The following is a 22,115-nucleotide window of genomic DNA, read 5'->3' as shown; positions in this document are numbered from 1 at the left end:
CGAGGTCAGAGATGAGTGCATTTTCTTTTCCCCAGCTGCCATCTTGGAGCGGAGTGGCGGGCTCCATGGCAACAGCGCACGCCGGCTGGAGGTGGTTCGAAACTGTATCTCCTACGTGTTCGAGGGGAAGATGCTTGAGGCCAAGAAGGTGAGGGCAGCAGGGAGCAGCTGTGAAGGGTGCTGAACCCAGGGTCCGTTCACCTGCTGGGGGCGCGAGGGGCAGGTGATACCAGGTGTCCAGCCCCTTCCTCAGTGCAGCTGGGCACAGCCTGTGGGGGTGGCTTGCAGGAGGGCTTTACTTCATCTTTCAGACATCAGAACCTGCAGGTTTCTGCTGCTGAGTTTCTTCTGCATCCTTCCTGACGGAAGTGCAGGCCCACCCCAGTTGTGTGTGTGTTGGTCTTGCCGTCTGTGGTGCTCAAGAGCTCCTCTGGGTTTCACAGCAGCCAGATTGCCTCACGGCTGCACGGTCTCCTGGGAGGGGCCTTCAGGGCTCCCAGTGATTTTACGATGGAAAACAATAAGAGAGCAAGCACATGGCCCTTTCTGTGGCCTGCCCGATGCCCAGCCGGCCACCAGCTCTGCGTTAGGCTTATGCTTTTTGGACACTGAGGCCCTCGCCAGTGGCGGGGCTGCAGACATAGGAGCTGGTGCGTGCTGGGGCTCAGGGCCAAGGGGCTGCACCCCGCTGTGGGTGTGCAGCGTCTCCGTCTCTGTGGGGCAGTGAACTCCCAGAGTCTAGGCACACCTGACCTGGACGGCTTCCAGATCCCCTCTGTGCTTAGAGCCTGGGCTCTGGCCTCCCGCGGGCCACTGCCCTCCCCTCCTGGGCTCTGTGCCTTGTGCCTCCCCCTCCCTCCAGGGCATGGCTGAATGCCCCCAGCCTCACGTTCCCCTGTCCACAGCTGCTCCCAGCTGTCCTGAGGGCCCTGAAGGGGCGCGCAGCGCGCCGCTGCCTCACGCAAGAACTGCACCTGCACGTGCAGCAGAACCGGGCAGTCCTGGACCACCAGCAGTTTGACTTCGTTGTCCGCATGATGAACTGCTGCCTGCAGGTGAGGCCGGGCCCCCATCCTGCTCCTGGTGTGGATGCAAGGGTGGGGCAGACGGGTTCCCCGGTCTACCCGTGAGGATGCATGTTCTGGCGGTGCCGACAGCTGGGGAGATTCTGGTCTGGGGGTGGGGGTGGCAGGGGGAGGCCCTGAACCTCTGGGCGGCCCTTTGGGAGCGGCGCAGACAGGGACAGTGCCGGGAGATGCTGCTCTGGCGGCGGGGCTGGTCAGGGCAGGGTGGGCGTGTGGGCACGTTTCGGGCAGCTCACGGCTCTTGCAGGACTGCACCTCCCTGGACGAGCATGGCATTGCAGCGGCTCTGCTGCCCCTGGTCACGGCCTTCTGCCGGGTGAGTTCTGGGGTTGCCCCGGTGCCCTTCCCTCGCCCCATCCTGCTGCACCTGGTGACCACCCCCCGCACTGGCCTCTGCAGAAGCTGAGCCCGGGAGTGACCCAGTTTGCGTACAGCTGCGTGCAGGAGCACGTGGTGTGGAGCACCCCGCAGTTCTGGGAGGCCATGTTCTACGGGGACGTGCAGACCCACATCCGGGCCCTCTACCTAGAGCCCGCTGAGGACGGAGACCACGTGCAGGTGTGCGGGGACCCCCGGGCCTCGGGCCTCAGGCCAGCCCAGCCCCGTCCTGGCTCACCTTCAGCGCTGTGGCAGGTGGGGGAGCTGTCTGCACGGGAGGACGAGCGCTCTGCCCTGGATGTGGCCTCTGAGCAGCGGCGCCTGTGGCCAACCCTGAGCCGAGAGAAGCAGCAGGAGCTGGTGCAGAAGGAGGAGAGCACGGTGTTCAGCCAGGCCATCCACTACGCCAACCGCATGAGCTACCTGCTGCTGCCCCTGGACAGTAGCAAGAGCCGCCTCCTGCGGGAGCGCGCAGGGCTGGGCGACCTAGAGAGCGCCAGCAACAGCCTGGTCACCAGCAGGTGTGGCCGGGGCCTCGTGGGCCTTGGAGGGTGGGTGGGGCTCGGGTGGCTGGGCCTGTGCCCACCATGCCCCGTCCCTGGCCTAGCATGGCGGGCAGTGTGGCAGAGAGCTATGACACGGAGAGTGGCTTCGAGGATGCAGAGACCTGCGATGTGGCCGGGGCCGTGGTCCGCTTCATTAACCGCTTTGTGGACAAGGTCTGCACAGAGAGTGGGGTCACCAGCGACCACCTCAAGGGGCTGCATGTCATGGTGCCAGGTATGGGGGGTCTGGGTGTGGAAACGCTCTCCTGAGCCGGGCAGGCATGGGGGGCCCAGGGTATGAAAGCAGCTGTCTCCCAGACATCGTCCAGATGCACATCGAGACTCTGGAGGCTGTGCACCGTGAGAGCAAGAGGCTGCCCCCCATCCAAAAGGTGAGCGTGGGCCGGGCAGGGCTGCGGGCCCCAGGGCCTGGGCGGTATCCTGAGGTGCCATTCTTGTCCCTGAGCAGCCGAAACTGCTGCGGCCACGCCTGCTACCCGATGAGGAGTGTGTGCTGGACGGCCTGCGTGTCTACCTGCTGCCAGATGGGCGTGAGGGGGGCGCGGGGGGCACCGGGGGGGGGCCCGCACTGCTCCCGGCTGAGGGCGCCGTCTTCCTTACCACGTACCGGGTGATCTTCACGGGGATGCCCACCGACCCCCTGGGTGAGCCTTTGGACTCTTCGTCTGCCCCCACCCTCCCTTCCCCACCCGGGTCCTCGGGGGGAATAGGACTTTCCCTCCTCAGGGGCGCGGGGTCTCTGTGCAAGACAGGTTGTTGTCTGCCCCCCCTCCCACCTGCCTGGGACCTCCATAGCTCTGGTACCCCGAGACTCTGTGACCCCCTCCCCTGCCCTCCCCCTGACTCTGCCCGGCCTGTGATAAGTCGGGGAACAGGTGGTGGTGCGTTCCTTCCCGGTGGCTGCGCTGACCAAGGAGAAGCGCATCAGCGTGCAGACCCCCGTGGACCAGCTCCTGCAGGATGGGCTGCAGCTGCGTTCCTGCACATTCCAGGTCTGGCCAGGGGACGTGCTGGGCACGGGTGTGCTGGCGGGCTTCGGGGCCCCTGCGTCGTGGCTCTCACAGGCCCACAGGCTCTGAGCCCCCAGTCTCGTTCTCACGAGCTGGTGTTAGGCTGGACCTCACCCGTGGCGCCTCTGATGTCTGTGTTCACACTCAAGCCGCTGTGCTGTAGCTTGGTGTTGTCAGCCTGTGTGACGTGCTGGCCTTTAGGGCTCTTGTGCTTGTTTGGGGGGACCCTGATCCTGGCATCTGTGTCTGGAACATGCGTTGTATCCCGCACAACTGAAAGTCACACAAATGTGACAACTTGGTGAAGGACTGGGCCACACACAGCATGACGAGTGGCCCCTGCACATGTCCACTGTCCCTTAGGAGGACGCCCCTGCCAGGCTCCAGGGGGTCCCCAGCTTCTTGCCAGGGGCCTGCGTGCCTCTGTGGCCAGAGCCAGAGCCGAGGGCGCCCAGACTCTGAGAGCCTCTTGTCTGACACAGCTGCTGAAGATGGCCTTTGACGAGGAGGTGGGGTCCGATAGCGCCGAGCTCTTCCGCAAGCAGCTCCACAAGCTTCGGTACCCGCCAGACATCAGGGGCACTTTCGCCTTCACCCTGGGTTCCACCCATACCCCCGGCCGGCCACCCCGCACCACCAAGGACAAGGGCCCTTCCCTCAGGTGTGGAGCTGGGCCCTGGGTTCCCACCCCTCCCTCTGTGTGTGTCCCCGCGTCCATTCTGCTGACCTCTGCTGACCCTATGCCCGTACCGCTTCCAGGACCCTGTCCCGGAATATCGTGAAGAATGCCAAGAAAACCCTCGGGCGGCAGTACGTTACTCGGAAGAAGTACAACCCCCCCAGCTGGGAGCACCGGGGCCAGCCACCTCCTGAGGACCAGGAGGACGAGATTTCAGGTGGGTGGGGGCGCGGGAATCCCCAGGTGGTCTGAGTGAAGACCACATAAGCAGGCAGGGGGCCTGGGCATTCTGTGGGTGACTTGCCCCGTGTGCCTGGCCCGCCCCAGTGTTGGAGGAGCTGGAGCCCAGCACACTGACCCCGTCCTCGGCCCTGAAGCCCTCGGATCGCATGACCATGAGCAGCCTGGTGGAGCGGGCCTGCTGCCGGGACTACCAGCGTCTGGGGCTGGGCACACTGAGCAGTAGCCTGAGCCGCGCCAAGTCTGAGCCCTTCCGAATCTCCCCGGTCAACCGCATGTACGCCATCTGCCGCAGGTGAGCAGGCCGCCGAGAAGCCGTGCCCTGGCTCCTGTCCAGTGGCGCGCGCGGAGGGAGTGTGGCAGAGGCTGGGGGCATGGGTGGATTGTGGCGCTGGGGGCGTGCCCTGTCCCCTGCGGCCTCACCCAGACAAGTCTGACTCCTCACAGCTACCCGGGCCTGCTGATCGTCCCCCAGAGCGTCCAGGACAACGCTCTGCAGCGTGTGTCCCGCTGCTACCGCCAGAACCGTTTCCCGGTGGTGTGCTGGCGCAGCGGGCGCTCCAGGGCAGTGCTGCTGCGCTCCGGCGGCCTGCATGGCAAGGGCGTCGTCGGCCTGTTCAAGGCCCAGAACGCGCCTTCCCCAGGTACCCCCGCCCGTCCCCGCGTGTGCCTGTGCCCTGTGCGCGCCCCCCCCCCCCCCCGCCGGGCCTGGCTCCAGCCCCTCCCCCTCCCGCAGGCCAGTCCCAGGCTGACTCTGGCAGCCTGGAGCAGGAGAAGTACCTGCAGGCGGTGGTCAACTCCATGCCCCGCTACGCGGATGCGTCTGGACGGAACACCCTCAGCGGTTTTTCCTCTGCCCACGTGGGCAGCCACGGTGAGGGGTGCTTGCAGGTGGGGGGGCTTCCGGGGGGGCCGTGCTGGCATTTGTGGAAGGCAGGCCAGCGAGAGGGCGGAACAGGTGGGGTGTGGGATCAATCACGTAAGTATCCTGAAGCCACGCTCTGATCGGTCCCGTCTCCTGCCTGGGCCGAGCTCCCTGACTTCCTTGTCTTCCCTGCCCGTGGCCTGTCTCCAGGTCCCTGCACACAGCTGACCCTTGAAACCCCCATCTGGTCCCCATTCCTCCTTTGTCCTGTGCGGCCCCACACTTCCCACCACCCCGGCTGTCGTGGTGGCTGCCCTTTTGTCTTGTCCCCCCACTTTGTCAAGGCCATCTGACTGCTGGGCTGCATCGTTCGTCTGTCCTGGTTGCTTCAGGCTTGTCTGTACATGTCTCCCCGTCCCCACCCCCACCACGGGCACTCTCAACACCCGCTGGCCCCACTGCGCCCACGTGGATCCCGGCCCTGCCTTCTGTCTGGTGTGGCGGGGTCTCACTGGTGCAGGTGGCAGAGAAGGCATCAGGCCTGGGAGGTTGGGGCCATCAGTGGGCCCTGCTCCTCACCGTCGGGGCACTGGCGTGGGGCGGCCGCAGAGGGGCTTGGGGATGCAAGCATGTGTGCTCCTGTCCGAGGGGTACGTGGCTGCTATGGAGGGCTGGTCTGACCTCCTGGTGACAGGTGGGGACCTTGCTGGGGAGGTGAGCTGTCTTTGTTCTGGGCTCCCGGAGAGGCTTGCAGGTGGGAGAGGACACCATGGGGGTCATATTCTGTAAGTCAGGGGAGGAGGCAGTATCAGAACGGGGGCGGCCTCATCCTCCAGGGTCCTTGCTCCACGTCAGTCACTTCTCCTGCGTCGCGCTTACCTCCCAACTGACCCCATTTGCTTCTCCCTGACCCTGTCCTGCCCCTGTCTCACCCGGGTCTCTCATCACCCCTGCCTGACCCTGACCTTCCCTCTTCCCCCCACCCGATCTCCTCCGTATGCCCCTGTCCTCTGCTACCCCTCTCTCCTTGCCCTGTCTCAGCCCAGCTGTGCCGTCTCCCCGCCAAGCCCCCATCACCCCCATGTCCCCCTCCCCCCGCCTGGATGCCCACGGATGCCCTGGTCCCGTCTGCCTCACCCTCTTGGTCTGGCTGATAGATCCTCAAGGGTTCGTCCTCGGACCTAGGACTCGGGCTGCTGTCCAGCCCATGCTGGTTGTTTGTGCTTGGGGCCTGGTGTCCAGGGGCCTCCGTCTGGGCTTGACCTGTGAGGCTCCCTTTGCTGGCCTGGGCCTGCCCCCCACCCCAGCCTGGTGTCCGCCTGGGAGGTGTGGGTGCTGTGACCGATGTGTACCCCACCTGGTTCAGAGTCGGTACATGACACACGCGGGGTCACTTGGCTGTGAGACACGCCTTAGGTGCTGGTTGGTGCAGACACCATGCCAGGGTCCCTCGTTGGTCGGGCCTTCCTCATTCCCCCCGTCCCTCCTCTCGTGCTCGTCTGCGTCTTTCTGTGCCGTTGCTCCAGCTCCTGGGTTTTGGGGGCAGGTGGCACCACCAGTGGGTGGAGCCTCGTGGAAGTGTGCTCATGCTGCCTGATTCTTCCCGCTCTGCCCACTCCACGGGGCCTCACAGTGGCCCTGCCGCCCCTTCCTGGAGCAGCGGGGGCGTCTCCAGCTCACACGAGGGCCTTCACCTCTCCGTCAAGGTCTGAGGAGGCCCCACACCCCGCCTCTGCCCCTGCTTGGTGTCGCTCTGCACAGCACCTCCCCTACTGTCTGCCTCCGTCCCTGTTTAATCCGTCGGTCTGGGCTCACATACAGGCGCTCTGCTTCTGTCTGTCCTGACCACCCAATGGGCATTGGGGCCAAGGGGGCCTGGAACAGGGGCGGCCAGTGTGCCCTTGTGGTCGCTTATGGGGGGCAGCCTTGGCATCCACCATTCCCCTCTTGTTCTTCGTTCAAGGGGCTTTTGGTCTTCCAAACACCCGCGTCCGTCGTCACGTATGTTTTCTGGTTCCTCCGTTGTGGAGGGACTCTGAGGAGCGCCTGCAGGTGGCATCCTCCGCATAGGATTCTTGGTCCCCAGCACCTGTATCTTTCCCTGTTGTGGCCCGGGCGTCCTTGACTGTGCCCAGAACCCCCTGGTGCTGCCTCCCTGTGTCCCCCGAGTTCAGAGCAAGCCCCCCCATTGCCCGGGGGCATCTGGGGGCTCCGCCGTGTGTGGGTTCTAATTGAGACACACATGTCCTTGCTGCGAGTGATCGTGCGTCCTGCCGGCAGCGTGGCAGGCTGGTGTCGTGCTTATTTGCGGCCGCTGCTGTGGCAGATAGGGACAGTGCCCTGCTGCCCTCTGCAGAGGCGGCTGGGCCAGGGCACCGGGGAGCTTCCTCCCCCAGGCTCCCTGGGCCTCCGGGCTCCCTGGGCCTCCGGGCCTGGCCGTCCCTGCCTGGAAGCCGGGGGCCTGGCCCTCTCAGGCAGGTGGCCTTACTCCGCCAGTGCTGCCCTTGGGGCTCAGGCCTGCCCTTGTCCATGGTTCCCGGCCAGGAGCTCCAGGCTCCAGGCTTCCTCTTCTCTGGGCTGTACCTGACGGCCCCCACTGCTGGTGTGCGCTGTGAGCAGCTCTGGGCAGTGCCCGTGGGGGCTGAGGGTGCGGGGATGGGCTGTGGAGGAGGCGCTGGATGGAGAGCCCAGGGTTCTTGCCTCTCTTCTACCTGCCACTGGCCCGCTGCTCCCTGGCCTGCCCCTGAAGGCTCAGAGGGCCTTGCTTTGCCCCCCGCTGTTTGTGGGGCTCCTGAGGGGCTTGGTGGGAACCCAGCCCTATAGCTAGTCCCTTTGGACCACAGGCCCTCCATGCTGGGCACACCCTCGGGCCTGGGGTCAGGCCTGAGCCTTTTCTCTGCTGTGCCCCCAGTGCCCAGCCCCAGAGCCAGGGTCACCACGCTGTCCAACCCCATGGCGGCCTCGGCCTCCAGATGGACCGCTCCCCGAGGTACCGTACTGGCCACACAGGCTGCCCCCCGCCCCGCTGGTACTGACGACCCCTGTATGATTGAGCAGTCGTGGGCACTAACGTCCCCCCACATCTGGCACTAACAGCCCCGCGTGACAACCAGCACAACCCAGCCCTGCCCACAGCCCTGGGCACTAACAGCTTGAGACCCCAAGTCCCGCCCCAGCCCCCCGACACTAGCGCAGATGCAGGCCCAGCCAGGGTCTTGTCGGCCTCCCCCGCCTTGCCCGGGGAGCTCAGCACCAGGTTAAGTGGTGCCCCAGGCCTGGGCAGGCGCTCATCTGTTTTCTTTGTGCAGGTAAACTGGGCAGTGTCCGGGCCAGTGGGCGCAGCGGTGGGCTCGGCGCTGATGTGGGCTCCCGGCTAGCAGGCAGAGACATGCTGGGCCCGCCCCAGGCTAACGGGGCCCCCCCTGACCCAGGCTTCCTGCGGCCCCAGCGTGCAGCCCTCTACATCATTGGGGACAAAGCCCAGCTCAAGGTGACTGGGGGGGGGGGGCACAGGGCCAGGTGGGGCGGGGGGGCAGCGGGGAGGGGGCCCAGGGCCTGGGCGCATCTCACCGTGGCTGGCCTTCTTCAGGGTGTGCGGCCAGACCCCCTGCAGCAGTGGGAGCTGGTGCCCATTGAGGTGTTCGAGGCACGGCAGGTGAAGGCCAGCTTTAAAAAGCTGCTGAAGGCATGTGTCCCGGGCTGCCCCGTCCTTGAGCCCAGCTCTGTCTCCTTCCTGCGCTCACTGGAGGACTCAGAGTGGCTGATCCAGGTCTATTAGCCCTACCTCCACTGCAGTCGGTTGGGGGTGGCCCAGAGAAGGCGGGCAGGGGCGGGGGGACGTGGGAGTCCCTGCTTACCTAGAGCCAAGGGCAGATGGGGTCCTGGTTTGCTTGTCTGATGGCACTGGGCCCCGGGAGGGGGTGGTAGACGCTTCCCACCTGGATGGTAGTACTGGGTGGTGGAGGGAGGCTGGGGCCACCTGCTCTCTGTTGGGGTGCGGCAGGACATCTGAAGGACGGGGTGTGGGCCTCGGGGGCCTGCATGGGTGCTGGGGTCCAAGGGCACTGGCTCTGGGAGGTGCTGAGGGGCTGCCCATCCCTGCAGATCCACAAGCTGCTCCAGGTGTCGGTGCTGGTGGTGGAGCTCCTTGACTCAGGCTCCTCCGTCCTGGTGAGCCTGGAGGACGGCTGGGACATCACCACCCAGGTGCGTGGTGGGCCACAGGGACGGCCCGGGCGGGGCCCTGCAGGCGCCGCGCTGACGGGTGGTGCTGGCAGGTGGTGTCTCTGGTGCAGCTGCTGTCCGACCCCTTTTACCGCACGCTGGAGGGCTTTCGTCTGCTGGTGGAAAAGGAGTGGCTCTCCTTCGGCCATCGCTTCAGCCACCGCGGGGCCCACACGCTGGCTGGGCAGGGCAGTGGCTTCACGCCCGTCTTCCTGCAGTTCCTGGACTGTGTGCACCAGGTAAGCAGGTGGCCACGGCGGGGGCTGTGCCTGCCGATTCCCGGCCCCTCACCTGTCACCCCACACAGGTCCACCTGCAGTTCCCCATGGAGTTCGAGTTTAGCCCCTTCTACCTCAAGTTCCTTGGCTACCACCACGCATCCCGCCGCTTCCGGACCTTTCTGCTCGACTCGGACTATGAGCGCATTGAGCTGGGTACGGGGCAGGGCTGGGCCTCAGGGCAGGGCGGGGTGGCCGGGGCTGGGCCTGGAGGGTGGCCGGGGCTTAGCACTACCCCTGCAGGGCTACTGTACGAGGAGAAGGGGGAGCGCAGGGGCGCGCAGGCGTGCAGGTCCGTGTGGGAGTACGTGGACCGGCTGAGCAGGAGGACACCCGTGTTCTACAACTACATGTACGCACCTGAGGACACAGAGGTGAGCCGGGGCCTGGTTGGGGCCGGCGGGCGCCTTCCCGCCCAGCGCCTCACACCACACCCGCCCCCAGGTCCTGCGGCCCTACAGCAATGTGTCCAACCTGAAGGTGTGGGACTTCTACACCGAGGAGACGCTGGCCGAGGGGCCCCCCTACGACTGGGAGCTGGCCCAGGGGCCCCCCGAGCCCCCAGAGGAAGAGCGGCCTGACGGGGGTGCGCCCCAGAGCAGGCGCCGGGTGGTGTGGCCCTGTTACGACAGCCGCCCCCGAGCCCAGCCGGATGCCATCTCACGCCTGCTGGAGGTGAGCCCCGAGGCGCCGTGGGCATACGCATGTGTGCGCTTCGGTCCAGGGGCCCTGCCCCTCTTCCCACCCTGTGAAGTGCCTGCCAGCCTGGGGTGGCTGGCCCCGCCCCGCATTGGGTCGTGTTGGCAGGCAGTGATGACCAGAGGCTGCTGGCCTGGACCACCCCTGGGTCCCAGGAAGTGGCTTCTTGGTCCTGGGCGCGTGCACGTGTCAGGGAAGACAGGGTTTTCCCAGGGACTGTTCCTGCCCTCTCCCAGACTGCCGTGCCTGCTTCCCGGGTGCCACTGGCTGTCAGCCATGCCCGGGCCCGTGGTGGCCCTGGGTCCAGCCTGCCCCATGCCTCCGTCAGAGGGAGGTGGGCCTGTGGGCCTGGAAGCTGGGAGTTGCCGTTCTCGGGGGACACGGGTGTTCAGCCCCAGGAGTCAGGATCCGCCAGGGCAGAGAGCTGGCCTAGAGGGGGGCAGGGCAGCGTCTGAGAGCCCCGCACAGGCCTCGGCTCCGGAACACCGGGGGTCTGCGTTCCTCTCACAGCCACTGGCCGTCTGGCTTTTGGGGGATGTCTACACACTTGGGAGCTTGTTCCATTCTGGGGGCAGAGGGTGCTGACGCCGGCCCTTCGGGGAGGTGGGGAGGTGTAAACAGAGTTCATGTATGTCAGCAGCGCAGCACTGGGCCTGGCCTAAAGGCACCCGTTACCCAGGGGTTGGGGGGGACACGGGTGACCCACAAGTTGAGGGCGGAGGAGACCCCCTTTGTCTCTGGTGACTCTCACTGTCTTGGAGTCTGACGTGAACCGTGCGGCTCGGCGTCCTCACAGCGTCGTTGGCTTCGTCCCAACTCGTCTGCGTCTTCGTTTGAGCTGGGTTCTCGCGCTCAGCACGTGGTGGGTTTGGCCCAATCTGACGGTTTCTTTCATTGGAATTTTTAGTACCTTTACACTTGGTTATTGACATGGTTGGGCTGGGGTCCAGCTTTTTTTTTTTTTTTTTAAGCAGTCTGCACACCCACCGTGGCGTTTGAACTCATGACCCCGAGATGAGTCGCAGGCGCCACCCGGGGCTAGCTGGGCGCCCCTGAGGTCTAGCCTCTTGCTGTTTGTTGACTATTTGTCGTATTTAGTATTTGCTCTTTTCTTCCTTTTCGGTTTTTCCTCCTAACAATTGGGCATTCTGCTGCATTTACCTTTTGAGCTGCACATCCTCGAGTCCGTTTCAGCGGTTGTCAGGGACGGCGGTCAGTGTCAGCGCCCGCCCGCTCACCTCACGTGACGGAAGCGCGCAGCTCGTACTGTTTCAAACAGTCAGCTTTGTGTGGAAGACTTTAGGAAACGAGGAGGAAGCCTCCTCTACTTGCTGTTTCTAGTGATCCTCACTCCTCCGTTTCTCTTCGGCCTGAAGAACTTGCAGTGCTTCTCGTAATGCAGGTCGGCCAGTGACAGATTCCCTCAGCCTTTGTTCACCCAAAAACGTCTTTGTGGTGCCCTTGCTTATTTTGAAGGTTTCCGGTATACTTCATTTTTTCCACGTGCTGTGTTTTCACGGGTGCGCAGTGCTTTTACTTGGCGTCTCTGAGGAGTTGGTTTGGAAACACTTCAGGATTCCACCAGCTGGGACAGTTACCGGCCGCCGCCTTCCCGTGGCGTGACTCTGCCCTCAGGGGCGGGTTCCGTGCTGTCCACGCCGCACAGCAACGTGGACGGTGGTCCCACATGACTGTACTCGCCAGGGAATCAGGCGTCCACTTCGGGGGGCTTTGCCTTGCCATTGTTTGCTCAGTGCTTTGATCTTGGAGACAGCTTTGTGCGTTTCTGGCCAAGGGAGATGTCACGAAACTGCAGACGGACCTGTGGCAACCGTGGTACTGGTTTGCTGTGGCTTTGTGTCCAGTCCCCTCCCCCCCCAGAAGGCCCTGAAAACACAGTGGCTTCTGGCTGGGCCTGTTGTGCCCTTTTAGTTTTATTTATTTAATCTGTACGCCCAACGCTGGGCTCGACGCACAACCCCAAAATCAAGAGTCGCACACTCCACTGACTTCTCTAGCCAGGTTTCCCGTGCCTTCATTTTTAATTTTTTTAAAGATTTATTTATTAGAGAGAGTGCAAGCAGGGGAAGGGCAGAGGGGGAGAGAGAATCTGAAGCAAACTCTGCACTGAGCACAGAATCCGACATGGAGCTCCATCCCACGACCCTGAGGTCATGACCTGAGCCAAAACCCAAGAGTCAGATGCTCAACAGACTGCGTTGAGCGCAGGTGCCCCAGTGCCTTTATTTTTTAAAGGGTGTTTTCTGGGCGCCTGGGTGGCTCAGTCAGTAGAGTGTCTGCCTTTGGCTCAGGTCAGGATCCCAGGGTCCTGCGATTGAGCCCTGGGTCTTGCTCCCTGCTCAGCGGGGAGTCTGTTTCTCCCCCTCCCTCTGCTGCTCCCCCTGCTCATGCTCTCTCTCTGTGTGTCAGAGTGTTTAAAAAAAATAAAGGGTGTTTTCTTTGGATATGGAATTCTAGGTTGACCACTTTTTACACTCAGCAGTTTAAAGAGGTCATTGCATGGTTTTCTGGCATGCATTGTTTTTCTCTCTCTTTTTTTTTAAAGATTTTAATTATGTATTAGAGCATAAGAGGGGAGAGGGTCAGAGGGAGAGGCAGGCTTCCCACTGAGCTGGGAGCCTGATGCAGGGCTTGATCCTGGGACCCTGGGACCATGACCCGAGCTGACGGCAGACACCCGACCAACTGAGCCACCCAGATGCCTGCATTGTTTCTGATTAAAAGTTGGCGCTTTTCCTTATCTTTATAAACTGCATGTAATGTCACCCTTTCTTTCTCTCACTACCTTTAAGATTCTGTCTTCATCTTTGGTTTCAGCAATTTGACCATCATGGGGTTTTAAAGTTTATTTAAGTAACCTCTACACCCAGCATAGGGCTTGAACTCATGACCCCCAAGATCAAGAGTTGCAAACTCTTCCAACTGAGCCAGCCAGGTGCCCCTTACATGGGTTTTTTGTTGTTGGTCCTCCTGCTTAGAGCTTTCTCCGCTTCTTAGGTTTATGGGATGATAGTTTTCATTAAATTTAATGCAATTTAGGCCATAATTTTTTAAACTTTTTTTTTTAAGACTTTATTTATTTGACAGAGACACAGTGAGAGAGGGAACACAAGCAGGGGGAGTGGGAGAGGGAGAAGCAGGCTTCCCGCGGAGCAGGGAGCCCGATGCGGGACTCGATCCCGGGACTCCAGGATCATGACCTGAGCCGAAGGCAGACGCTTAACCAACTGAGCCACCCGGGCGCCCTGAATTTTTTCATTTTAGATATTGTTTTTCAGCCCTAGAATTTCCATTTGCATTTTTTAAATGTAGTTTCCATGTTCTGTAGACATTTCCTGTCTGCTTGACCATTATGTCTTTTTCTTTACATCTTAAACATATTTATAACAACTGTTCTGAATTTCTCGTATGCCAATTCCAATAACTATTTCTTTTTTGGATCTATTTCTTTTAACATCTCCCCTAAGTATGGCTCCCATTTTCCTGCTTTTCTGGTCTAGTAATTTTTTAAATAATCGACATTGTGGATTCTGCATTGTTGAGGATCAGGATTGTGTTGTCTTCCTTTAAGGAGTTTTGATTTTATCCTTGCACTCAGTTAAAGAATGTGTGGGTCAGCTTGCTCTTTTCAAGGGTCGTTCTTCGGCTTTGCTAGGGCACTTCTAGAGAAGCCTTTATCCTAGGGTTAGAGGAGCCCAACTCTGACATGGCCTCTCCAGGGCTTCAGCGAGGTACCTCCACTCTGTTTGGAATTCCTGCATCTTCCTGCATTGGGTAACCTCCAGAATTTGGATTTAGCTAAGCACAGTAGCTGCTCTCTGCCAGGCTGGTGACATCTTGCCTGGCCCATGGCAGGCTACTTTGGCCAAGGACTCAAGGAGGCCTCTGCATCTCTAGAGCTCTCGTCTGCCACCCTGTGCATCCATGCGTGTCAGCATCCCCGAGCGCCACACCTCTGCCCAGTGCTCCTTGTTAGTTTGCACAACTAACTTTTGTTTTCTCCAGGTAATTGTTTTTGCCCATCCCCTACCCTCACCCACTTCCGTGCTCCCGTAACACAGGTCAGACCTCTCCGTCTCTTCAACTTCCCGTTTTCCGTAATTCTGTCTTCACGTGTTTCGGTCTGGGTATTTTCTTCTGAATGATCTGTTTTCCAATCCTCCCCCAGGAGCTACAGCGGCTGGAGGCGGAGCTGGGGCGGCCCCCTGAGCGCTGGAAGGACACCTGGGATCGGGTGAAGGCAGCGCAGCGCCTCGAGGGCCGGCCAGATGGACGTGTGAGCGGGCGTGGGTGTGGGTGGCCAGGGTGAGCTTGCGGTCAAGAGGGGTGGAGGCCACCGGCCCTGACACAGGCCCCCCTCCTGCTCCCAGGGCACCCCCAGCTCCCTGCTGGCGTCCAGCGTGCCCCACCACCGCCGCTCGCTAGGTGTGTACCTGCAGGAGGGGCCTGTGGGCTCCACTCTGAGCCTCAGCCTGGACAGCGACCAGAGCAGCGGCTCAACGGCATCCAGTTCCCGCCAGGCAGCCCGCCGCAGCACCAGCACCTTGTACAGCCAGTTCCAGACGGCCGAGAGTGAGAACAGGTGTGAGGACGCCTCCCACTTTGCCGTGGAATCCTCTGAGCTGGGGGACTGGGTGTGGGGCGGAGTTCTCAGGTTGGGGGCCGGTGTTCAGGGGACTTCCGGCCATTTCTTAGGTGGGAGGACTTGTGAGGGAGGCCGTGATGCCGTGATGGTGGCCCAGGCATAAGCTGACAGTGTGAGAAGCAGGAGGGCTCTTCTGGAAGGGGTTTGGGACGTAGAACCAGGAGTAGAGGGACAGCGGCTGTGGGGTACCCGTGGGGGCAGGCAAGGCACCAGGTGAGCTTGGGGCCTGGCAGGCTGGAGAGGGGCCGTCTTGCCACGGTCACCTCCCCGGACCCGCCTGCTGCGTGTTCCTCGTCCGAGGGCACCTGCCCTGCTTGCGCGGCTGCTTCCCAGAGACCCTGAGACCCTGAGACCCTGGTGCTAGGCCCCCCTCGTGTCCTGTGCTGAGAGGGTCAAGGGGCGAGGGATGGGGACTCTCCTTTCTTTCCTAAGAACAGCCCCAGGGCTGTTTCATGACCCCCTGGCCAGTCTAGCCTTCGAGTCCAGCCTGGGTCTGTTGGAGGGCAGGGGCTCAGCCGGCTCGGGGGCGAGCGGTGGCCCTGATGACCGGCCTGGCCCTGCTGTCCATGCAGGTCATACGAGGGCACCCTGTACAAGAAGGGGGCCTTCATGAAGCCCTGGAAGGCCCGCTGGTTCGTGCTGGACAAGACCAAGCACCAGGTGAGTGGTCGGGGGGCTGGGGGGTGGGGTTAGGAACTGGGGCCGGGGCCGGCGGGGTGGGGGGAGCGCTGCCCTGACTTCCTGCCCGCCCCACCCCCGGACCCCTCCTCAGCTGCGCTACTATGACCACCGTGTGGACACGGAATGCAAGGGTGTCATCGACCTGGCAGAAGTGGAGGCCGTGGCCCCCGGCACTCCCACCTTGGGTGCCCCCAAGACCGTGGACGAGAAGGCCTTCTTTGACGTGAGCTCTGGCCGGGGCCCGGGGACGGCAGGGCAGGGGGCTCTGTGGGGTGGGACCGTGGAGTCAGCGACCGGCCGTCCCCAGGTGAAGACGACGCGTCGCGTTTACAACTTCTGTGCCCAGGACGTGCCCTCGGCCCAGCAGTGGGTGGACCAGATCCAGAGCTGCCTGTCAGACGCCTGAGCCCAGCTCTGCTCCGGCTGCTGCACGTCCCGTCGTTAGAGACCACTAGGGGTGGGCAGGGCCCCCCGGCCATGTTTACAGCCCCCACCCTCGACAGTATTGAGGTCCCGCCCCCCAAACTTAGGTGTACAGCCCCTGTGAGCTCCCACCCCGCCCACCCCCGCCCACCCGGCCAGCTGTAACTTATTCTGCAGTTATGGGTGAGCGCCGGCCGGGAGGCGGCCATGGTACAGCCCTCGCGGTGGGCCTGTAAATAGAGCCCCCGCCCCCGTCAGCGTGTGGTCCCAGCTGGCCGGCCACAGGCAACCTGTTCCTAGAACCAGAGTCTATAAAGAGAGAACTAACAACACGCACATGCCTGTGTCTCCTCGGCCCGTCCAGATCCCCTGCCAGCCACTCCCCGCGACCCACGTCCGCTGGGGGGGGGGGGGGGGGGCAGCTTCATCAGGCCCTTGCTTAGTGCCCAGCCACCCTCAGGGGTGGTCTCGGGGCTGGCACCCCCCGCTCCACCGCACCCCCAAGCAGCCCCTGGACAGAAGGTGGCCCTCTGCAGGTGTGCTCTGAAGAGAGCAGATGGGGCCGGACTGTCCGGAGGAGGGTCCCAGGTCAGAGGAGACTAGATGGGAGGGAGATGCTGACGAGGGTGGGCTCCGAGGGGCAGGGGGTCCTGGGACGTGTGCTCCAAATGCCTGCCCCTCCTCTTTCCCTGGGATCTTGCCTCAGGCCCTGACCGTTCTCCATGCCCTGACCTCTGTCTGGGGCGTGACAGGTGCCACTGTGGTTACCCCTCTCCTTTCCCACACAAATGTGAGTCCCACCTGCACCTGCACCTGAGCCAGCCAGGTGGGGTGTGGCGGATGCCCAGCAGGTGGTGGCACCTGTCGGGGGGAGGTGAGCAGCAGGTGCGGACACAGGCAAGACCCACAGGTGATGTCAGGTGAGTCGTGAGGAGAGCCCCCAGGTTCTCTCTGGGCCACACGGACAGCTATCAGACAGGTTCCCAAGGCCCGGGAAATCCACACCTGGGGTCCTAGGCCCACCTGACTTCACACAGGGGCCGGGCAGCCATGAGGCCGTCTCTGGGAGGGAGGTCAGAAGTCACCGAAGCAGGGGCCACAGGGTGAGGTCCGTGCAGGACCAAGGCTGTTGAGTGGGCAGACCCACCCCCTGGCTCTGAGTGCCCCGGGAGGCCCTGCTGGCTGCCCCCCCCTTGCCCAGCCAGTGAGGACGGGCCGGCCCTGGGGCTTGTTTAAAAAGAACAGCTCAATGCTCGCTCCAGTTTGGAGACTCCCTGCTGCAGCCATGCCGGTCAGGCTGGGGGGCCTGCAGCTTAACAGTACACAGGCTTGTCAGTAAGAATAACACAACTTTTATTGGGAGTTGGGGTCTTGGATGCCCTGTCAGATTATCAGAACATTAAAAATGGACTCAACAGAAAGTAATCCTACAGACCCCTCCAGGACAACGTGGCCTGGCCCTGCCCTCCCCGACAGGTGCAGACCCCACCCCACCTGGCACCGCTGAAGCCAGTCTCCACACCCCTGCACCCCATCCTGCACACCCGTGGCCAGCCCCTGCCAGGTGCCCCAACTGCCCCACCAGGCCGTGAGGGTCTTATTTTAAGGCAGTCAAATTTTGCAGCCTGGCTCCAGGCCAGCTCCCAGGGACACTGGGCAGCTAAGACCCTGTCTGGCCAGTCCAGCTCCAGACCCACATTTGTCCCCAGAGCCAGGGAGACCCTTCGCTGTGGCTGGACACAAAAGTGCAAACACGTGGCTCTTTCCTGCGTTTAAAAAAAAAAAAAAAAAAAAATCCGTAAAAACTGAGGCTCGGAGCCTGTGGCATCCATGCCCATCGCGGCCCTCCGTGCGCACGGTGTCTTGGGGTCGTGGCCCCCGGCTCCCGCCGGCAGAGCGCACGTCTGAGGCCTTATTGCTGTGCGCGGAGCTGGGGTCAGGCAGGAGAGACGCAAGCTGGGCTGTCCGACTGGTTCCAACTGGCAGCCCTACCAATGCAGCATTTATTTTAAAATTAAATTAAATTAAATTAAAAAAGACAAATTGCATCACCAGGTAGTTTTCTCGATAAGGGCGCGCCGTGGCTGGGCGGCAGCAGCATCACACGGGGCCGTTCAAGGCGGCTCCTGCAGGGGGTGGTGAGTCCATCTTCCTGCAGGAAGACGGGTGGGGGTTGGAGCCCTCAGGGCCCAAGAGCCCCATGCAGCCCCCCCCCAGCCTAACCTGCTCACCTGTCTTTCATCACGGTGCCCAGGATGGCTACTGTGCATGTGGCTGGGGCCGCAGAGCTGATGGCCGCCACGGGCCCCGGGGGGCCTGCCATGGTGGCTGGGGCGGGGCTGGCCTTGCTCGGTGCTGGGGCGGCAGCCACGGCAGCCTCGGGGGGGACAGCCACAGCCGGGGCAAAGGTTGCTTCTGCAGGCGTGGGGGAGGTGGGGTCTGACAGTGTGTCCGTCCTGTGTGGCAAACGCAGGCTCCAGCATCCTGGGCCACCACCAGGGTAGCCCAGGGACCCACTTGGCCAAGGCAGCTCTGCCTCCCTAAGTGCTAAAAACACCAGACAACCTGCCTGTCCACTGAGGCCTCAGACCTTCCAGGCGGCGTGCACCCCAAGCCTGCCCCCCGGCCTCTGGTCTCTCTCCAGATAGCCCCCAGCCCCACCCTGGGTTATGTGGGAGGGGGCCCGCAGGCCATGTGCCCAGAAACACTCCCTCCCATGCCTAGAAAGGGCAAGAACAGGTGACCTCAGGACACTGGCCCTCCTCGCTGCAGCCCAGGAGGAGAGGGCGCCCGTGGCTCCCCATTCAGCCCACACCTGCCCAGTGCTTGCTTCTGGTACGTGTGAGACCACCTCCAACCACACAAGACCCCTGGGAGCCAGCCAGGGTGGAGCAGCCACGGACAGCGTTAAGAAACAGACCCTAAAGCCTGGTGACCACTCGGCGGCCCAGATGGGCATCAACTGGGGGTTCCCCCACAGGCTGGCTGGGAATGCTGGTGCAGACAGCCCTGGAAATACACGCTCTCTCAATGACCATACTTGCTTTTCAGAGCAGAGGTGCTTTGTCGGTGGGGGAGTCAGGAGGGGAGGAAGAGCTTTTAAGACTTGCAGTGATTCTGAACTTTGAGAAAGAGTTAAACCCATTCAAGAACCCGACGGGCACCGGTAACCCAAGAGCCACCATGCATGGGCCCTGCTGCCCTGCCCCCTCGCCTGACCCACACTTGTAAAACAGCCACTGAGACCCCGCTGGCTCCGGGCTGTACCCCCCAAGGGCAGGGGGCTGACGAGGGCAGGCCATGTCCGGGGTCCCGAGAACGAGTGTGCTGTGAGCCAGAGTAGATCCCCACCAACGGGACGGACCAAGCCCTAAAACCATTCGGGACCCCAGGGCTGGGGCAGCGGGCTGTGGGGGAAGGAGAGACCACACCGCTCACGCGGCCACGTACCTGGTCTTTGTCCCCTCCCGCTGGGATTCTGCTGGGGGACCTTCCCCCTCGCCCCTACCACCACCTCTCTCAAGTGCCCGCTGGCCCCCAGTTCCCTGCTTTCACAACTCACAGCTCCTCAATGCTCCCCCCTCCCCGCCCCCCAGCCCACCAGGCCCAGCCAGGGGTCTGTCTGTCCCATGACAGATCCCAAAGGCCTGGACCTTCTTCCTGTGCCTGAGGGAGGGATGCCTGCAGTCAGGGTTCACGTGACCCAACGAGGTCTTCAGACACCCCCATCCTGCTGTCTGAGCATGACGGGCACTTCTGAGGTGCAGGTTGAGTGGGGCATAAAGGCCACTGTGCCCTCTCCCCGCCGTGCGGAGCACCCCCAGATCCTGGGGTGGCAGCTCAGCCGGCCAGAAACCCAAAACCCTGGCCACTGTCCTCAGGAAGACCTAGGGCTGAGGCAGCCCCATCTCCTAGCCTCCAGGGTGGGACACTCCGTCCCTGTGCTTCTAACTCAAGGAAAATGCCCCTGACCCCTGGCTCCCACTTAGATGAATGTGCGTCCCAACCCCCCTAGGGCCAGCATCCTCGGTCATGGGGTCGTCAGGGCAGCAGGGTCAGCCTGCTCCTGGGTGAGCAGGGTGCTGGGGACAGCCAGAAATCCGTGTGCCCCTGGGGACCCTGTGCCCACCCCCGCCTGCACACCTGGGGACTGACGCGGGCAGCAGGGGAGCCTCCCGGCTGGGACCCAGACTGACAGCTTCCAAGGCACCAGCCATCTTCTGCTCGCCCTCACCGTGGTCGGAAACCACCAAGGGGGCCTTCCTGGTGACACAGGCGCTCCAGGCACATGGGGAGGCCGGGCCTGCAAGACAGAGTTGCTGACGTCCAGGGAGGACGGAGGGGCCGCAGGGCACGGCCCTCAGGGTCCTCAAACCCACGTGTGCATGTGTGTATTTACGGAGACTGTATGAAGAGACAGTCCTCCCCCAGGCAAGGAGGGCCCCCACTCAGCCCTGTGGGGCTGCCAAGCCTGTCTGACGAGGGGCTCAGGGTCAAGGACGCTGAACAGGCCCCAGGATGGCCCGTGAGGTGGCGCAGTGCACGGGGGTGAGCTGCACGGACAAAGCAAGGCTCCCAGCAGCGTGGACAGGGCAGGCCGGTCATACCTGCACCCGAAGGACTGCCGGCTGCAAAGCCCAGCATCGCCAGGGAGACACAACCCGTGGGGCCTCGGCCATGCCCTCCCACCCCCTGTGCCCGGAGCCCCTCCTACTCACGGGCTCTCTCGGGGCCCTGCTTCGGGCCAGCCTGGGCATCGCCGTGGCCCATGTCCACTGGGGAGCTGCACCTAGGCCCCGACTCGGAGCTGCGGAAGGCAAGGCTGAGCCCCCTCTGGGGAGATGCCACCCCCAAGGGCAGACAGGGTGACCTCCCGGCCCGCCCCACCTCACCAGCAGAAAGGCTGGAAGTCGGTGAACTTGGCCCAGCCTTTTTCTTCCAAAGCCGAGGGGCTGGGGGTGCTGGCGGCCCACACGTTGGAACCCACGTCCACCGCCACTCCCGGGGCCGGTGCCGGTGAGTTCACCGGCTCGTCAAACACCGTCCACGAGGTGCCTGCTGGTGGGAGACACAGCAGTCCAGGCACCCTGGACCCACAGGTCGGCCCCCCCTGCCTCCAGGGCCCTGAAGCCCAGAGCTGCGGAGGCCCCACAAGAAATGGACCAGTGGTGTCACGGCCACCAGCTGTGACAATGTGGCTAGGTAACCTCAACTGGGGGCAGGGGGCAGCTGGGGTCTGCCACCAATCCTGCACCACCGTGGCTGGGGGCATGGGACAGGTGCCACCTTCAGGAACGTTGCTCGAAAGCTCGTGCAGATCAAGTGAGCAGCTAACAAGCCCACGGCAGCCCCTACCATGCCCAGGCCGGCCGGGGCCTGGGTCCCCTGCCCAGCCTGAACCCTGTGTCCCCAGCATCTACCTTCTGAGCCACCCTCCAAGCGAGGACCTTCCTTCTGGGTAGAAGCCAGAGGGGCACCTGCCCGAGCGGCATCCTTGTCTGCCTCCAAACCCTCCTTCCTGTCCCGGCCTCCACGCTCCAGGCCGTTCTTGGAACAGCTATCTGAGGTGTGAGGACCCCCAAACCTGGGGAAAGACACACGGTCAGAGCAGCCCCCAGCCAGCACCACACGGGGACCCTGGGAGCATCCTGTTCTGTGCACCCAGAGCGTCGTGGCTGGGGCAGGGCTGGGAGCACGCACACAGCGTTCCGGGGCCCCTCTGCCTCAGGAGGCTTGGGGACACGGGTGGGCCTCGCACCTGGCTCTGGCCGTCACCCGGGCAGTGCAGTGCGTCTCCTGGTCCTCCCAGATGTCATCCTCCTCGTCATCGTCAAAGGGCTGGATGTGGTCACTGCAGCAGGCCTCAAACAGAGCTGCGCTGGGCTGCAGGCAAGAGCTCCACACAGCTCCACATGGCTCCCAGAGGGGCTCGGCCAGGCAACGGGCTCACAGGGTGGGGGCCCTGTCTCCCCCTGCTGCCCACCCGCCACTGTGTCCCCACCCACACCCAATGAGCATGGAGCAGAGGACTCACGCTGTCCTCGTCAGCATCAATGCTGAAGTTGATCTCTGCGATCCTGTCAAAGGGAGCACTGCAACAAGGGAGACACTCAGCACCTTGCCTGCCACCAGGGCCGCCCGATGCGCTGGGGACTTCCGCTCGTGCCCTTGGGGGATGCCAGCTGCAGCTGCACCTCCCGGGGGAACACAGCCAAGTCCGAGGGTGTGGACGGTTCTGCAGGCAGCGACCGGCCACGCGGGTGTAAACAGATGGGGGCCTCAGCCGAAGGGGGCGGCTCTCCAAGCCCACCTCCCTCCTCA

The 22,115-nt window shown here is 63.1% G+C and overlaps 2 protein-coding genes across 13 annotated transcripts in view; one reads left to right on the top strand and one right to left on the bottom strand.

Moving 5' to 3' along the window:
* SBF1 (SET binding factor 1) overlaps window positions 1-17,842 on the top strand; it is a 28,385-nt gene extending 10,543 nt beyond the window's left edge. The window contains exons 15-41 of one of the 4 annotated variants that reach the window (XM_028115488.2): window positions 36-148; window positions 906-1,055; window positions 1,333-1,401; window positions 1,485-1,643; window positions 1,719-1,984; window positions 2,071-2,243; window positions 2,327-2,400; window positions 2,478-2,673; window positions 2,894-3,021; window positions 3,522-3,700; window positions 3,799-3,935; window positions 4,046-4,253; window positions 4,406-4,602; window positions 4,695-4,832; window positions 7,735-7,812; window positions 8,132-8,313; window positions 8,413-8,508; window positions 8,928-9,029; window positions 9,101-9,286; window positions 9,355-9,481; window positions 9,569-9,699; window positions 9,770-10,000; window positions 14,214-14,321; window positions 14,416-14,627; window positions 15,263-15,350; window positions 15,463-15,594; window positions 15,679-17,842. In XM_028115488.2, coding sequence (XP_027971289.1) covers window positions 36-148; window positions 906-1,055; window positions 1,333-1,401; window positions 1,485-1,643; window positions 1,719-1,984; window positions 2,071-2,243; window positions 2,327-2,400; window positions 2,478-2,673; window positions 2,894-3,021; window positions 3,522-3,700; window positions 3,799-3,935; window positions 4,046-4,253; window positions 4,406-4,602; window positions 4,695-4,832; window positions 7,735-7,812; window positions 8,132-8,313; window positions 8,413-8,508; window positions 8,928-9,029; window positions 9,101-9,286; window positions 9,355-9,481; window positions 9,569-9,699; window positions 9,770-10,000; window positions 14,214-14,321; window positions 14,416-14,627; window positions 15,263-15,350; window positions 15,463-15,594; window positions 15,679-15,777 — 3,959 coding nt within the window. In that variant the 3' untranslated portion in view covers window positions 15,778-17,842. Of the gene's footprint in view, window positions 1-35; window positions 149-905; window positions 1,056-1,332; window positions 1,402-1,484; window positions 1,985-2,070; window positions 2,244-2,326; window positions 2,401-2,477; window positions 2,674-2,893; window positions 3,022-3,521; window positions 3,701-3,798; window positions 3,936-4,045; window positions 4,254-4,405; window positions 4,603-4,694; window positions 4,833-7,734; window positions 7,813-8,131; window positions 8,314-8,412; window positions 8,593-8,927; window positions 9,030-9,100; window positions 9,287-9,354; window positions 9,482-9,568; window positions 9,700-9,769; window positions 10,001-14,213; window positions 14,322-14,415; window positions 14,628-15,262; window positions 15,351-15,462; window positions 15,595-15,678 lie in introns of all 4 variants that reach the window. The other 3 variants (XM_028115486.2, XM_028115485.2, XM_028115487.2) reach the window with 3 other exon arrangements.
* PPP6R2 (protein phosphatase 6 regulatory subunit 2) overlaps window positions 17,124-22,115 on the bottom strand; it is an 87,178-nt gene continuing 82,186 nt past the window's right edge. For 7 of the 9 annotated variants that reach the window (XM_088025443.1, XM_088025444.1, XM_088025442.1 and 4 more), the window contains 8 exons: window positions 21,829-21,886; window positions 21,553-21,677; window positions 21,215-21,378; window positions 20,687-20,852; window positions 20,513-20,601; window positions 19,938-20,097; window positions 18,026-18,250; window positions 17,124-17,946 (listed from right to left, as the gene is read on the bottom strand). In XM_088025443.1, the coding sequence (XP_087881569.1) occupies window positions 17,895-17,946; window positions 18,026-18,250; window positions 19,938-20,097; window positions 20,513-20,601; window positions 20,687-20,852; window positions 21,215-21,378; window positions 21,553-21,677; window positions 21,829-21,886 (1,039 nt within the window). In that variant the 3' untranslated portion in view covers window positions 17,124-17,894. The remainder of the gene's footprint in view (window positions 17,947-18,025; window positions 18,251-19,937; window positions 20,098-20,512; window positions 20,602-20,686; window positions 20,853-21,214; window positions 21,379-21,552; window positions 21,678-21,828; window positions 21,887-22,115) is intronic. The other 2 variants (XM_088025446.1, XM_088025448.1) reach the window with 1 other exon arrangement.

The sequence above is a fragment of the Eumetopias jubatus genome, unplaced genomic scaffold (assembly GCF_037043125.1).
Source record: "Eumetopias jubatus isolate StellerSeaLion01/CBP00866 unplaced genomic scaffold, mEumJub1_p1.0 scaffold_8, whole genome shotgun sequence".
Taxonomy (NCBI): Eukaryota; Metazoa; Chordata; class Mammalia; order Carnivora; family Otariidae; genus Eumetopias; species Eumetopias jubatus.
The sequence above is the reverse complement of the archived record's forward strand: the minus strand, read 5'-3'. Positions and strand labels throughout refer to the sequence as shown.